The sequence below is a fragment of the Callorhinus ursinus genome, unplaced genomic scaffold, assembly GCF_003265705.2.
Source record: "Callorhinus ursinus isolate GAN/ISIS: 27379988/994484 unplaced genomic scaffold, GSC_fseal_2.0 scaffold44, whole genome shotgun sequence".
NCBI classification, from domain to species: Eukaryota; Metazoa; Chordata; class Mammalia; order Carnivora; family Otariidae; genus Callorhinus; species Callorhinus ursinus.
In genome coordinates, this window is record NW_027397106.1 from 3,884,089 (window position 1) to 3,899,847 (window position 15,759).

At 44.5% G+C, this 15,759-nt stretch overlaps 1 protein-coding gene across 3 annotated transcripts; it reads right to left on the reverse strand.

The window, feature by feature from the left end:
* Positions 1–155: 155 nt before the first annotated feature.
* Positions 156–9,216, reverse strand: LETMD1 (LETM1 domain containing 1). 3 transcript variants are annotated; one of them, XM_025882842.2, is made up of 9 exons: positions 8,630–9,203; positions 7,919–8,070; positions 6,006–6,121; positions 5,299–5,381; positions 3,125–3,311; positions 2,900–3,001; positions 2,642–2,794; positions 2,113–2,209; positions 156–1,188 (listed from the first exon to the last, which is right to left on the reverse strand). In XM_025882842.2, the coding sequence occupies exons 1-9, from the start codon at positions 8,749–8,751 to the stop codon at positions 1,118–1,120; spliced, it is 1,083 nt and encodes a 360-aa protein (XP_025738627.1). In that variant the 5' UTR covers positions 8,752–9,203; the 3' UTR covers positions 156–1,117. The 3 variants fall into 3 exon arrangements, with proteins under 3 accessions (XP_025738627.1, XP_025738628.1, XP_073738092.1); XM_073881991.1 differs by lacking the exon at positions 156–1,188 and having other exon boundaries at positions 1,196–2,209; positions 8,630–9,210; XM_025882843.2 differs by lacking the exons at positions 3,125–3,311; positions 6,006–6,121 and having other exon boundaries at positions 8,630–9,216.
* Positions 9,217–15,759: the final 6,543 nt, after the last annotated feature.

Consider the following 15,759-nt stretch of genomic DNA (forward strand, 5'->3'; position numbering starts at 1 on the left):
AGCAAAGAGGATCGTCAAATCAGATCCCTCAGAACTTCCATCCCATCAGAAGCTTCTATTCCAACCACCTACCTCCCCCGTTAGTTAGATTTGTCAGTCTTGTCAAAGGAGCTTTAGCAAAATAATTAGAGTATGCATAAGTCATTTCCAGCAACTGGTTTCAGGCAGTCTTTACTTGGCTTTAAAACAGTGCTTCATGCATTTACAGTAAGTTACTACAGGTCAATGATGTACACAGACAAAAGCTAAACCCGACTTACTCACACTGCAGGCCTCTCTGGTCTCCCAGGCGGGGCAAGGATTAGTACCTTAGAAGTTTAATCCGTGGCCCAGAGAAGGTGGCCACTGTCCTGTTACAGCTGGACTGCTGCAGCACAGTGGAGGTAAGCAGAGTTGAGGCTCCTTAGGGGCTGCACCACAGCGCAGAAATTAAGATGGGGGGGGGTGAAGGCCATAAACACGGGAAGGGGCAAGAAGCACTTGTGTTTCCTTTTATCTTTTGCATTAGAAAGTTCCCATATATGAATAACTATTTGCTTAAAAAAAAGATGGTCAAGGATTTGGAAAGGAAAGGGAGTGGTTAACCCAGTGAGGGGACCAAAAAAAAAAAAAAAAAAAAAACCCAAAAAACAAAGACCTGTTTTTGGTCATCACAAAAAGGATCGAGGGCAGCATCGACGTACGCGCATAGATGTAAATGCTCCAATTTCAACAGTGCCGTTGCCCTCACCAGCCGGACACTGTGACAAAAACGCAGCTCTAAAGACTACGGCAGCGGGTGAGCCCTGGGCCAGATGAGGCTTTCCACCTGTGGCACAAGCTCACTTCCTAGGCTCTGAGCTGGAACCATCACAATGGAGGCCCAGTACAGAGGCTGCCGGCCGCCCCGGCTGGTTCTGAGGAAGCCGGGTCGCCGGCTCACACGGGCCACCTCTGCTAAGAGGGCTTGTTTCAGTCCCAGCTGCAGCATGGCGGCTGCGCTGGGAAGCCCGTAGCACCTGTCCCCTGCCTCGGGCGCACCTACCAGCGCACGCAGAGCCCCGGCCGACCGGTGCGGGTAGGTGCCACGCTGCCGCACTCTGTGGCTGCAGGACAATGCCATCCGCCCCGCGTTCACTCAGCGCCTTGTCCCGGTGTAGTTGACGGAAAGCAGGACCACGTTGTGTAGCAAGAGGGACAGCTCAGCTTCTGTAAACACCAGCAGCGTTAATGGCCTGGCCAGGGAACAACAGTTAGCCTGCTAACTGCCTTGGTCGACGGGGCTTTGATACTAGAGGCGGGAAGCCAAGTGCAGAGGTGTGACGTCAAGAGGTTACTGTTCTCAAAGGCCCCTGCTTCGTTCCAGCCCCTGCATGGATGCTTTCCTTTCCTTCCACCAGATACTCCTTTCCACTCATCCTCGTTTCTTCTTGACTCTTAAGGGGTGGCGGTAGAAAATTCAGAGATGGTAATGATACTAATCACCCCTGGGATTCTTCTGGTAGAAGCTGGTGCTCTGGAAACATTTCTTGGCTCCAAGGAGACTAGTAGGCCTACCCTGATATTCACAGGCTTAGAAAACATCAAGGCCTAGCCAAAGGTTCCAACAAGAGACCCACAGGCCTAATACCCACCCTCGGGTCTTTTTATTTAGCCAATTGAGTGTTTTTGTTCCGAATTTGAATGCCTTTAGCCTAGCGCTTCTCAACTGGGATAATTCTGTTCTCCTCTGCCCCACTGGACATCCGGCAATGTTTGGAGACATTTTTGGTTGTCAGAACTGGCATGGATGATGCTGCTGGCATCTAGTGGGTAGAGACCAGGGATACTGCTAGAGATCCTCTCAAATGCACAGGACATTAGCATCAATAGTGCTGGGGCTGAGAAACTGCTTCAGACTGGCATGCATGCTGTTTTGGCCTCCCACAATCCTCACTACTCCCTCTTGTCTTGCAGAGTTCCACTTCATTACCTGCTTAGCCCCTGTAGGCAAATGAGTTTATGCCCTTTCAATTAGATATATATATTAAATAGGGGTCTCATGGTACTCAATAATCAACTCCAAAATAATCTTAGAATCAAACAGAAAAATATTTTGGATTTTAGTGGCATAACCACAGGGATGTGTCTTACCTTTCAGGCTGCAGGAAATCTGTAGCCACTCTCCTAGCCAAGTTCGACACCTCTCTTCAGCAATATGGGTAGAATTCAGGCCACGAAGGTAACAAGCCTGTATCACTCAGAAGAGGAACAGTCCTCAATAATCACATAGCAAATATCCCCAGGAACTGTAAGCCCACAAATAATTCAAAATCTCCTTTAAGTAAGTTATAACTCCATACCCACAAGAAACCTTTCTCTATAGCAATCTGAACTACGACAGACAAGCCATGAGGCCTATATAATCAAAAACAGTAGGTCTAAAGAATAGCGTCCTCGGTTTTTGAAGGGCCAAAAGAAAAGAAACATAAACCAAAATTACTATGGGCAATTCCTTTTCCATGAGTTAAGTTCACTGAGAAATAAGACACAGAAACAAGCTGAAAGAATAGAGTTTGGGCTTTGTTCTAACAAGCAAAACAGGGAGCTGTCTGTAAGCTCCCAGCCCCGGGAGCTCAAAAGCCACCAAGGACTGAGGGTTGATATCGCAGTAAGTTCTTACCGATTTCACCTCCTGAGGAGACAGCTGGCCAATCCCCAGCTTTGCCAAAGCTTTGTCCAGTTGGTGAATTACAGTGGTATGAGTCCTTAAACGGTGTCTCAACAAGAAAGAAGGCAGGTAAGGCGTGAGAAGCATGGCTCGGCTCAAGGCTTTCTGTAACACATCAACACAGGAGGAGAAAGTCAACATAGTTATTACAACATGCAAGACCTGAGGCAAGGTGAGGCTGCGGGACACAGAAAGCCACAAAGTGCTCACCATCTGCAAAGCATGGAGTTGCTTCATGCCCAGAGGATGGTTAGAGAAACACTCTCTCAGAGCCAGGATATCATGTGTTGCTGGGTGGGTACCACGCTGTATCTTGGGAGAGGTGAGAGATTGGTAGAGGTTAGGAAGGTCCTGCCTGGCCCTTTTCCCTAGTTTTAGTGCAAACAGGATCTCACAAGAGTCGGAGTTTGCAGGAAGGGTTAGCTGGAGGAATACCTTGGTGCACAGCTCTGTCATATGCCACCGGAGTCCTGCATCAGAAACGAGAGGGATAACCTTTTCTAAATAACAAAGGATTTCTGGGTGGGACTGCTTCCGGAGAGCATGATAGATATCTAAGAAATCAATTTGTTGCTTTGGGGTCCAGAAATGTTGGATCAGTAGCTGCCTAGGAAACAGGTACCTGAAAGGAAAAGGAATCACAATGTCACTTGCTGAAACCAGCAACTTTCAAAGTGACCCAAGAAAGCATTTGGCGGACATGAACACTAGGAAGAAGAGATGGGAGACATGACTTCCCTACCTCACTGTTCTTTTCTGTAAATGAGTCTCAGACCAAGGTTTAAAGATACACTGAAGCACAATTTCAGGCAACATTATTGAGGTTCTGTGAAAGGAAGCAGCAGTGGGACAGCCTTGCGTGTAGTGATTAGATAAAATGACTTCATTTGAATTAAAGCATTTGAAGAACATATTTTGGACAGAGTTGGAGAGAGTGGCAGACAGAGCTGCTCATTGTATGTGATGCTGACAACCTCACACTGTGGCACAGTCCGTATGTATATATAAAACGTTCAGGGCAAATGTGTTTTTTAATTCATTTTTCTACATGTGTGGTGGTTTAAAAACATGGCCGCAAACTCTCTGACATTCCTCTTATTGAGAAGTAAGGTCTATGTCCCCTTACTTTTTAAATCTGGGTGACTGATTCAACCAATAAAAGAGAGCACAGTGAGTCTTTGTGACCTCTGAGGCTAGGTTATAAAAGGCCAAGCAGATTCTTATTTGCTGAAACACTCACCCCTGGAGCCCTGAGCTGCCATGTAAGAAGTCCCATTACTCTGAGGCCACCCTATTAAAGAGGTCACCTGTAGGTACTCTAACTCAGAGCTCCAGCCTTCCAGCCATCCTCACTAAGGCACCAGACTTAAGAGTGACCTTAGACCAACCAGATTAGTCTCTTCATCAGCTAAATACGCCTGAGGGACTTCTGTCAACACCATATGGAAGAGAAAAATCAGTCACCCACCTGAACCCCGCCCGATTTCCTGACCCACAAAACCATGAAAAGCTACTAAGCTTCAAGACTGTTTGTTATACAGCAACAGATAACTAAAATAACAAGCAAGATCACAGTTTAAAAGTGTCATCTTTGGGGGCACGTGGGTGGGTCAGTCAGTTAAGGGTCCGATTCTTGATTTCGGCTCAGGTCATGATCCTAGAGTCATGGGATCGATTCCCCTGCTGGGCTCCATGCTCAGCGGGGAGTCTGCTTGAGATTCTCTCCCTCTACCCCTCCACGCCATGCTCACCCATTCTTGCTCTCTCAAAATAAATAAATTAATTAAAAAAATAAAATAAAATTGGGGTGCCTGGGTGGCTCAGTTGGTTAAGCGTCTGCCTTTGGTTCAGGTCATGATCTCAGGGTCCTGGGATGGAGTTCCATGTCAGGCTCCCTGCTCAGCCAGGGAGTCTACCTCACCCTCTCCATCTGCCTCTCCCCCAGCTCATACTCTCTTGCTCTCTCTCTCAAGTAAATAAAATCTTTAAAATACATACATACATAAAATAAAATAAAATAACTGTCATCTTTGGATACAAAATAAAATAATAAAAATTTATGTTATCAGAATATGAAATGCATTTCTCTCCTGAAACAAAAGATTCTCCCAAATTGCTATGCTTCTCAGGGAGTGGGCTGCTGCCTCTAGGGATGATGGAAAAGGTCATAATATTATTTCACATCACACAGGGGCAGCTAAGAGACATGAAAAGTCTAAGCTACCTACACCTACAGCTGACCCAGGAATCCAAGTGTTACTGAGTGGCTAATTAGAAGATTGGAACAGGAAGTGTGATAATCTCTGCCTACTTCTGAAATGGAAAGTTCTTTAAATAATTTTTAATTTAAAAAACATCTATATTTCGGGGCGCCTGGGTGCCTCAGTTGTTAGGTGTCTGCCTTTGGCTCAGGTCATGATCCCAGGGTCCTGGGATCGAGCCCCACATCGGGCTCCCTGCTCAGCGGAGAGCCTGCTTCTCCCTCTCCCAGTCCTTCTGCTTGTGTTCCCTCTCTTGCTGTCTCTCTGTCAAATAAATAAATAAAAAATCTTAAAAAAAAAAAATCTACGTTTCTTCAATATGCTGGGAAGATAGAAATCTGTACTCACATTAGCAGGAAGACCAGGTAGTTGGCAAAGGGTGGAATGGAAATAATACCTAGGAAAAGACACTTGGTGACGTCTCGACGGAACTAAGCAGAAATAAAGACAGACGCAGTTTTAACCCAAAGTTCTTAATACGATGAACAATCCCTCCCCCACACTGTGCAGTAAACTTCTATTGCAGCCCAGAGAAGGATCAAGGTTATTTCTATCTACTTCTAGTTGGTAAGTTCCTTGAGGACAGAAACCCTGATCTGTTCATTTTTGTATCCCAAATAATGTCTGGTAAGGGACCTGACACTATACCAAATCCCTCAACAAATTCTTCTTGATACGCCAAATGGGTCCTAGGTTCTCACTCTCAGCTTCAAAACTATCCATCAAGTCACCACCAAATGCTACTTTCCTGCTGCCTTTTGGATCCTTGCAGATTTTTATATATTCAGAAATGAACTGGATTTTAGTATACACAACTTTTATTCAAAAAGTAAAGCCAGAATCTCTACAGAGCTCTGTTACAGAGGGCTACAACTCTGAATAAACCCAATTCTGACAAATAACCTGATGCTCTCATTTAGTTCAGTGCTTTGATCTCACAGCGGATGGGAAAAGGTTGATCACGGGTGAACAAGATAGGAAAGAAAAAAGCTTGAGATCTTGGTTAACTTGAGTTACCTCACCATGGACTTCTGATCTCTGCCCCTGGCCCATACCTGTCTCAAATGCTCCATCTCCCGGTATGGAAGTTGATGAAACTTTATATTGTGCTTCCACATATTTGTCTTTATTCTTCTAGCCTTTTTGGCATCAGCCCATATCATCTGCAATCCTGCCTCATTAAAGTAGAGGACAGAGTGTGACGTTATCCCAGTTTGAATCTCACCACAGCTTCCAACTGCATGTTTACCCACAGCGCACGTATCTGCCCCTCCCCGACACTACTCTAAACCAGAGCTCTAAACTAGGACCCCTGAAACTCCTGTGAGGCCAACCTATCTCTCTCTTCTCATTCTTTATCCCCCCAGCACATCACCTCTCTTCCAGCCAAGGTGGCCTTCTGTGATCTACTATGGGATGCTCTCCTTCTTCTGGTTCACTACTCACTCCCTTTTTAAAATAAAAATTCAAAAACTCCCTAACCTCAGGAATTCTTGCTCAATTAACCTTATGTAGTCCCCAACCAGATATTAACTTATCTCCTTTCTAGAACACTTTCAGAAACACTGTAATTCAACATATTTCTATTATTGCATTTTTTTGTTGTTGTTCATCTGATGGTAATTCTTACATTTTACCTAAGGCTTTACTTTTTTAAAAATGCCTTCATATTTATGAATGAAATTATATAATATCTAGGTAGGCTTCAAAATAATATAGGACAAGGCAAGTGTATAAATGAAAGGAGATTGGTGGCCAGGAGTTTATAACTGCTAAAGTAAGGTTGAGTACATGAAAATTCATCATATTATTCTATTTTTGTGTATATTTAACATTTTCCATAATTAAAAGTTTAAAAACAGGGCACCGGGGTGGCTCAGTCGGTTAAGCGTTCTGCCTTTGGCTCAGATCATGATCCCAGGGTGCTGGGATCCAGCCCAGCGTCGAGTTCCCTGCTCAGTGGGGAGCCTGCTTCTCCCTCTGCTTGCCCCTCCCCCTGCTTGTGCTCTCTCTCTCTCAAAAATAAATAAATAAAAATCTTAAAAAAAAAAAAAGCTTAAAAACAAACCAACCAAAATACTTTTCCAGACTCTTTTCTCATTTAATCCCGGTTATAAACGTGGTAGCAGACAAAGTAGCCATTCTATTTCTACTTTAGATTTTGCAAGTCCATGAAGCTAGTAATAATCATGATAATATTCACAGCTAACATGGTAGTTTATTGTAAATGCTGTTATAACAAAAGTATAGAGTACAATAATAATTATAGATACGTTTATTGAGCACATACTATGATCAGGCCGTAAGTACTTTACATGTATTGATGTATTTAATTTTCACAACCATGTGATCAATCGGTAGGTCCTATTATTTTCCATATTTTACAGATGAGACAAACCAAGGGACAGAGAGGTTAAGTAATTAGTCCAGTCACACAGCCAGTGACAAGCTGGGATACGAACTCAGGCAGTCTGGCACCAGAGTGGACACCTGTCATTATATCATCTTCTAGTAACTAGCACAGCTCTGATCTGAATGAAAACATTCAGAAAATAAGTATATGTAGTGTTGTTTCCACGATATGCTATCTAGGACAGATTTGTGACAAGCATTAGACCACATTTTCTTATGGGCCAAGTCAACTGATAAATCACAGGACAGGTCTGTGAAGCCATATAGATGCCTGGCCTTGTGCATGTCAAAGAATTTCTACAATAGTCAGCTATATGTGGTTAAGAAAAATGCAAAAATACCTATATTCCCCCTGGATGTTGTCAGAAATTGTCATGATACTTTTTAGACACATTCTCCAGAAGTGCTAACTTAGAACTAATTTAATCCTCAAGCATTTATGAAACAGAAAACACCCCAGCTCACACCACATAGCAGAACATGCAAGTAATCTTACTTATTCTAAACTCTTTGACATTGCCCACGAAAGGATTCAAGGGATTTGTTTTGGTTTTACCTTTCAGGAAGACTGTGTACAGGACATAGAAGCGGGGGAAATGACGACCCAAGAAACGATGGTATTTCCCATTAATCACTTTTGTCTTGGCCACCACGTAAGAGATCAAGCTCTTCACATCTGCCTTTGGTGAAAGGTGAAGCTTTGAAGACCTACAAGGAAGATCAAAGAGACTGTCTGGGAATCAGTCCTCGAGCCCCTTTTACACTAATGCAAAACACCAGTCTCGGAGAATGTATGCTAAGACCTGAATCTTCTGAAATCCAAGGAAGATCTCGGGCTCAAGGACAGATAAGCAATCAGACCGAGAAAAACATCGGGCAGATGAGAGATCAGGCAGGGAGGAATGTCGGGTGTGATGTGAGTCTGCAGGGAGAGCAAAGCCTGAGGGACCCTTTGAACAGCATGCTAAGGCCAAAGAGATGGGATACAGATAAGTAGCAGTAAAAGAGGGAGCTAAGCCCAAAGAGGGAGGCTGAAAGATGAGTTCAGGACACGTGGGGAATACGGAAAATATGGGGCACTGAGAGTTGTGAGGGTCAGGAAGCCATATCACTAGTGGCGATCGGGGTGCGAGTTCTGAGCAGAAGAATAAAGACCCCGGGGCCAGGGCGTGGGACGCTGAGAATTAAGAGACAGCATGCAAACAAGGTTGAGCCGCTGGAAAGGCCTGTACGTCAGAAACGCTTTCCTTTCTCCCAGGTCCCTCACCGAGGGGCCCCCCAGGCCAGGCCACAGCGAACAAGTTGCAGCTTCCGGGTGACATGAGGTCCAGGGGTGACCGCCGAACCCCACAGAGCAGCCCGAGCCCAGCACACCCTGGAGAGCGCCATCTTCACAGCGAGGGAGGGGGAGAAGAGAGGAGGTCGCCTTTAGGGCAAAGTCTACTGTACGTCACGTTCTTTCCAGAGCGCATGCGCCTTTCCTGAGTGCTGATTGGTGTCCATAGACGGCCGGCCTGGCGCTCCCCTGGCGAAGAACCGGCGCTAAGACTAAGTGGCGAAAGGAGGACCAGGATTGGACGCAGCCAGTATTTCCTGATTTAAAGGCGCCGGAAGCTGGCTGTCCCCGAAGCAGTGAGGACGTATGGCAGTGGTTGGATTTGTGATCTTGGGGATGTCCTCTCACTGAGGGCCTGCTGATCCCTCGCGATTCCCTAGGGCTTCCTAGCGCCGCCCTTGCCCTCCATCCGTACCCCGGGCTTCGGGGCCTTGACGCGGTGGGTGCCAGGTGTCAGTGTGGCAGTGCCTAGGGCCGCGGCCCCTCCTGGGCGCTGGGGAGACCCGCGGCGCCCTCTAGTGGTGGCGGCCGGAGTAGGCCGGGAACTGTCCCAAGGCCAGTGAGGTGGCCAGGGTTGGAGGCCTGGGAGCGGCCACTGTGCACACTAAGTACCTTTTGGCTTTAGACGCCGGCTTCCAAACTAGGTTTGTGGGGAAATGCCTTTCGTTAAGCGCCTCCTGAAGACCACGGTCGGTTTCAAATGTCACTTTTCTGAGAGTTTCTCTGACCACCCTATTCAAAGTAATGCCCATTTTAAGGATACACATTTTCCCCCAGCACCTCGTGTATTTTCTTTATAGTACCTAGCCTTTAACGCTGTTTATATATTTCCTTGTTTGACCCCCTCCCTGAACTAGACAGGGCAAGCACCTTCTTGCCTTGTTCACTGCTGTACCTTACCCCTAATACTAGGTGCCATTCCTAGAATGTAGTAGGTGCTCAATAAATATTCTTTATTTTTTTTTAAAGTAGGCTCCACCCCAGTGTGGAGCCCAACGCAGGGCTTGAACTTAACCACCCCTGAGCTCAAGGCCTGAGCTGAGATCAAGAATGGGAGTCTTAACCAACTGAGCCATCCAGGCACCCCTAGGTGCTCAATTAATATTCTTGAATAAATTAATTAATTACTGAAACTGGGAAGGATTCTTAGAAGTGGCACTTAGCTGCCTCTGAGAGTTTAATGTCTCAAGTGCATATGAATATTTACCCTCCATGGAGAGTTGTAAAAAGCATCCCATTTGGAAACAGGGTCTAGGTTCAAATCTTAGCACTGCTGTTTCCTTTAGTGTGTGTGACCTTGGACATGTCACTTTAGCTCTGAGTTTATTTTCTCTGTAATAGTACTTACTTTATAAGGATTCTGTGAAGATCCGAGAAGAAAATGGTTGTGAAACCTCCATATAATGCTTAATGGGTCAAGGAGCTTTATATTAGCATAGGCTGTTTATGACTATACCACTCATGAAGTCAGAGAAAGTGTTCTGTAATGAGAATCTCTACAAGTGCTGGGGAGATGAGGTGGGCGGGATAGAAAGTTGACTACAGGGGCGCCTGGGTGGCTCAGTTGTTAAGCATCTGCCTTCGGCTCAGGTCATGATCCCAGGGTCTTGGGATCAAGCCCCGCATCGGGCTCCCTGCTCAGCGGGAAGCCTACTTCTCCCTCTGCCTCTGCCCCTGCTCGTGTTCCCTCTCCCACTGTGTCTCTCTCTGTCAAATAAATAAAATCTTAAAAGAAAAAATAAAGTTGACTAAAACATGATCTCTGTCTTCAGGCAGTGTCTAAGTTCTCTCAATCATTACGTATCTCAAGAATGTTCAGCTCTAAAATTCTAGAACACTCCTGGAAAGAAGGGGACAAGATCAATCAGAGACAGTTTTGTGGAGGAAATGGGAAGGTATTGTGCCTGGAAAGATGAAATAGAGGGAAGGCATTTCATGCAGTAAAACAATATGGCAGGAACACAGGAATTCCTTCCTTCCTTCCTTCCTTCCTCAAATACATGTTTATTGTTTAGTGCCTCTCCCTCCATGCCCCCTCACTGCAACATACACCCAGTAAGTCTTGCTGGTTCTGCCTTCTATTTCTGTAGTCATCTAGTTTCCTTCCCTCTTCTGTGCCACCACCCGCCTCTGATCTAGAGGACTGAATCAATTCCTTACTGGTTTCCCTGTCATCTATAAAATAGAGGTCAAAGGCCTCTTTCCAACCAGTTTTCCATTCCATAGCCAGAGAAAGCTTTGAAAATTGCAAATCTAAGCTTGTCACTCCCCTTTATAAAACCCTTCGGGTTTCCTTACTCTTAGGATAAAGTTCAGACTCCTTAACCTGACCTACAAGGCTTTGCATTATTGACCTCAGCCCATCTTCTCAGCCTCATCTCATATCTCATGGTATCCTTTCCGCCTTAGCTTTCTGTGCTTAGAGACAGTGGCCTTAGGGGCACCTGGGTGGCTCAGTCGTTAAGCATCTGCCTTCGGCTCAGGTCGTGATCCCAGGGTCCTGGGATCGAGCCCCGCATCGGGCTCCCTGCTTGGCAGGAAGCCTGCTTCTCCCTCTCCCACTCCCCCTGCTTGTGTTCCCTCTCTCGCTGTCTGTCTGTCTGTCAGATAAATAAATAAAATCTTAAAAAAAAAAAAAAAAGAAACACTGGCCTTTCAGTTCTACTGTAGGCCAAGCAACTTTATGCTCTGGGCTTTTGCACATGTAGCTCTTTGCTTAGAGTTCTATCTTTCTTTCTTTGAAGATTTTATTTATTTACTTGAGAGAGCGAGAGCACGTGAGCTCGAGTGGGGGGTGGGCAGAAGGAGAGAATCTCAAGCAGACTCCATGCTGAGCAGGGAGTTTCATGTGGGGCTCAATCCTATGACCCTGGGATCATGACCTGAGCCGAAGTCAGACGCTTAACTGACTGACCCACCCACCTGAGCACCCCTGCTTGGAGTTTCTTCCCTTCCTCCCAGCTTGTCTTTCATGTTCCAGCTGAAATGGCAATAATAGCTGGCATTTATTAAGCAAGTACCATGTGCCAACATTGTTCTTAATGCTTTATGTGTATTAAGTCATTTAATCTTCAGTGTAACTTCATGAGGTAGGTACTATTGTTAGCTCCACTTTATAAATGAGGAAAGTGAGGTTAAGTAACCTCAAGATTTGAGTCACTATTTGAACTCAGATAGACTGGGTACATGAATTGCTGCTGCACTCTATATGAATAGCACTGTTGGAGAAACTATTTTTTAATCCCACAGACTTAGGTTCCTTTATTACTCCTCTGTCTTATAGCTAGGTATATTTATCTTTAATAGTACTTAAAATGATCATAATTAATTAGCTGTGGCATTATACATTTAATGACGGTCTTTCCCATGGGATTCTAACGTCACTGTATCTCTAGTCCCTAGCACAGTGCCTGGCACACAAGAAGTGCTCATTAAGTATTTGTGAAATGAACAAATGTCTTATATACCTGAATATAAGGTTTATTTTTCCTCTCCAAATAATTTTTCAGAAAAGAAGTTGCCTTGTAATTTGTGTTCTTACAAAGTCTCTTATTATAGTCCATGATGTCTGTTTTATATATTTTGTTTTGAGTCAAAGGGTTTGGGGAGGATGCATCCTGAAATAACCTAAGTTGATACTAGTTCTTTTTTTTCTTTTAAGATTTTATTTATTTATTTATTTGAGAGAGAGAGAGAGAGAGAGAGAGTGATTGAGAGAATGAGTGGGAGGGGGGCAGAGGGAGAAGCAGGCTCCTTGCTGAGCAGGGACTCGGAACTTGGAACTCGATCCCAGGACTCTGGGATCATGACCTGAGCCGAAGGCAAATGCCCAACCGACAGAGCCACCCAGGCGCCCCAGTTCATGCTAGTTCCACAAGCTTATAGAGATCACTGGATGGAATCATTTAAAAACAAAGAGGAGGCAAAAAAATTTAACATAGATTTAAGGAATTATTCTTGGATTGGGACTTTACAGTTTCAAGTGTTAGATCTTGTTGTGAGTAAGCCTTTTAGAAAAGCAACAGAAAGAGGTTATACTGTGTATTTCAGGAATATGTGTGCATGGTATGAATTAAAAAAAAACTCCTCAAACAATTTGGATATATGTGAAGATGGTGTGATCTCTAAATTGAGCTAGTTGATGATAAAAGTGGCTTGAATGATGACGAAGGCACTGGTAATTTGAATTGTTAGAAAGTTTGAGTGAAAAAGCATTCTCTCGGGCGCCTGGGTGGCTCAGTTGGTTAGGCGACTGCCTTCGGCTCAGGTCATGATCCTGGAGTCCCGGGATCGAGTCCCGCATCGGGCTCCCTGCTCAGCAGGGAGTCTGCTTCTCCCTCTGACCCTCTTCCCTCTCATGCTCTCTATCTCTCATTCTCTCTCTCTCAAATAAATAAATAAAATCTTAAAAAAAAAAGAAAAGAAAAAGCATTCTCTCTAAATAAATATTTCACATGTGATTTTAAATATGTGTTGCTGAATAATATTAGACATATTTTCACTAAATTAGTAACTACTTAAAGTAGACATTTTAATATTCATATATATGAAGTCAACCGAAAACCATTTTTTTAGTTCTCTTTGGGAGAACAAGGCACTGCTTTTTTTTTTAAGATTTTATTTTTATTTATTCATGAGAGACAGAGAGAGAGAGAGGCAGAGGCAGAGAGAGAAGCAGGCTCCCCGCTGAGCAGGAAGCCCGATGCAGGACTCGATCCCAGGACTCTGGGATCATGACCTGAGCCGAAGGCAGACACTTAACGGACTAAGCCACCAGGCGCCCAACAAGGCACTGCCTTGTATTTGGGCACATATGTTAAAATTTGCAATACATTCTATTAAGTGTTGTTTATTAGGTATTAGCAGACGAGATGGGCTGATAGGAGCTTGGTGTATATAGAGAACAAGAAGAAAACTAGCTGAAACAAATGATTATATACTAGGAATAGTTCATCTATTCATTAACCTCACAATTATTGAGCATCTCCCCCAGGCCAGCCATTGTTCTTATTTCTCAGAATAAGTCAGAGGTCAGACAGGTAAAGATTCCAGCCCTAGTATAGTTCACGTTATAAAATGATCAAGAGATATGTTTGGAATACTAAAGTGAGGCTGCATTTCTGGGGGCCTCCTGCATGAAGACTAGAGATTTGGATTTGATTGGAAAGGATTAGAGAGTCCTACTATATTTTGCCCAAGGAATGACAAGATGAAGATGATATTTTATAAAAATTAGTCTGGAGTGGTGTCCAGGATGGATCAGAATAGGAAGATACTGGAAGTTAAGGATACCAAAAAGGTTATTATAAGGATCTGGACAAGAGGGGTGCCTGGGTGGCTCAGTTGTTGGGCGTCTGCCTTCTGCTCAGATCAGGAACCCAGGGTCCTGGGATCAAGCCCCACATCGGGCTCCCTGCTCCGCGGGAAGCCTCCTTCCTTCTCCCACTCACCCTGCTTGTGTTCCCTCTCTCGCTGTCTCTCTCTCTGTCAAATAAATAAATAAAATCTTAAAAAAAAAAAAGAATCTGGACAAGAGATATGAGGAACCATGAGAATGTCCCAAAATGGTGACCAACATTTACGTACTCCAGATTTGCAGTGTGAAAATGGGAATCAGATTTGAGCTCCCAAAACCCATGTCATTTAAAGATTTTATTTATTTATTTGACAGAGAGAGACACAGCGAGAGAGGGAACACAAGCAGGGGGAGCGGGAGAGGGAGAAGCAGGCTTCCTGCCGAGCAGGGAGCCCGATGTGGGGCTCGATCCCAGGACCCTGGGATCATGACCTGAGCCGAAGGCAGACACTTAACGACTGAGCCACCCAGGTGCCCCCCGAAAACCCATGTCATTTAGTTAGTCATCAGAATTTGGTGTTCATTTTACAAACATTTGGGGGTCCACTCTACAGCCATCTGCTAGATTCTAGGAAAATAAAGGCAAATAAGAGGCAAGCCTTTCCCGCAAAAAGTTCAGAGGTTTAGTAGAGAAGAGTCCATTAAAAAATTATTGTGCTATAACATGATAGGTGCTGTAACAGAGAAAATGTCCAAAGCACAGTGAGAGTTAAAAGGAGTAGTAATTGATAAATTCTGGTGGGGGGGGGCATCCAGATGAAGAGAAATCAGGTTTGAACTAGATCATGGAATATAAATTGGAGATTGCCTGGCAGTCAAGTACTGGAAGTAAGGGCTTTGTAAGAAGGAGCAGCATGTCCAAAGATAAGAAAGACTGAAACTTCAGGGAAAGAAATCTCTCTCTCTCTTTTTTTTAAGATTTTATTTATTTATTTGACAGAGAGAGAAACACAGCAAGAAAGGGAACACAAGCAGGGGGAGCGAGCGGGAGAGGAAGAAGCTGGCTTCCCGCAGGGCTGAGCAGGGAGCCCGTGGTGGGGCTAGATCCCAGGACCTTGAGATCAGGACCTGAGCCGAAGGCAGACGCTTAACAACTGAGCCACCCATGGAGCCCAGGAAATCCCTTTTGCTAGGAGAAATACTAACCGCAGTGATTTGCCAACTTTAGATACTAATTCCTTGAGTTTGACAGGCTGCCTTTGGCAGGTTATTCTTCCCAAGGCACTAAAATTAAAAAAAAAAAAAAATCCCAGGATGAAAGAGTTTTAATAACCAGTGCTTAATACAATTTTATGATACCCTCTCAGAATTCTGAGTGAGATGAAAACTCAATTGCATTTTTTTCTTATGTATTAAAAATGTTGTTGTGGGGGGTGGGTGGGCCTGGGTGGCTCAGTCGGATCCCAGGGTCCTGGGATCCAGCCCTGCAGGAAGCCCGCTTCTCCCTTCCCTCTGCTGCTCCCTTGCTTGTGTTTTCTCACTCTCTCTCTGTCAAATAAATAAATAACAAATCTTAAAAAAAATGTTGTTGGGGGCCATGTGGCTGGCTCAGTTGGTAGAGCCTGTGACCCTTGATCTCAGGTTTGTGAGTTCCAGCCCCACATAGGGTGTAGAGATTACTTTAAAAATTAAAATTTAAAATATATACATATATATATTTTAGTAGGCTCCACACCCAACACGGGGCTTGAACTCATGATCCTGA

What these genes read in the sequence shown, in the direction of transcription:
- LETMD1 (XM_073881991.1), bottom strand. Translation starts at nt 8,751, where the DNA reads ATGGCGCTCTCCAGGGTGTGCTGGGCTCGGGCTGCTCTGTGGGGTTCG. An exon ending in TACCTGGTCTTCCTGCTAAT is followed by an intron (nt 3,312 to 5,298) that starts GTGAGTACAGAT and finishes TTTTCCTTTCAG; the next exon opens with GTACCTGTTTCCTAGGCAGC. An exon ending in CTCCTCAGGAGGTGAAATCG is followed by an intron (nt 2,210 to 2,641) that starts GTAAGAACTTAC and finishes TGAGTGATACAG; the next exon opens with GCTTGTTACCTTCGTGGCCT.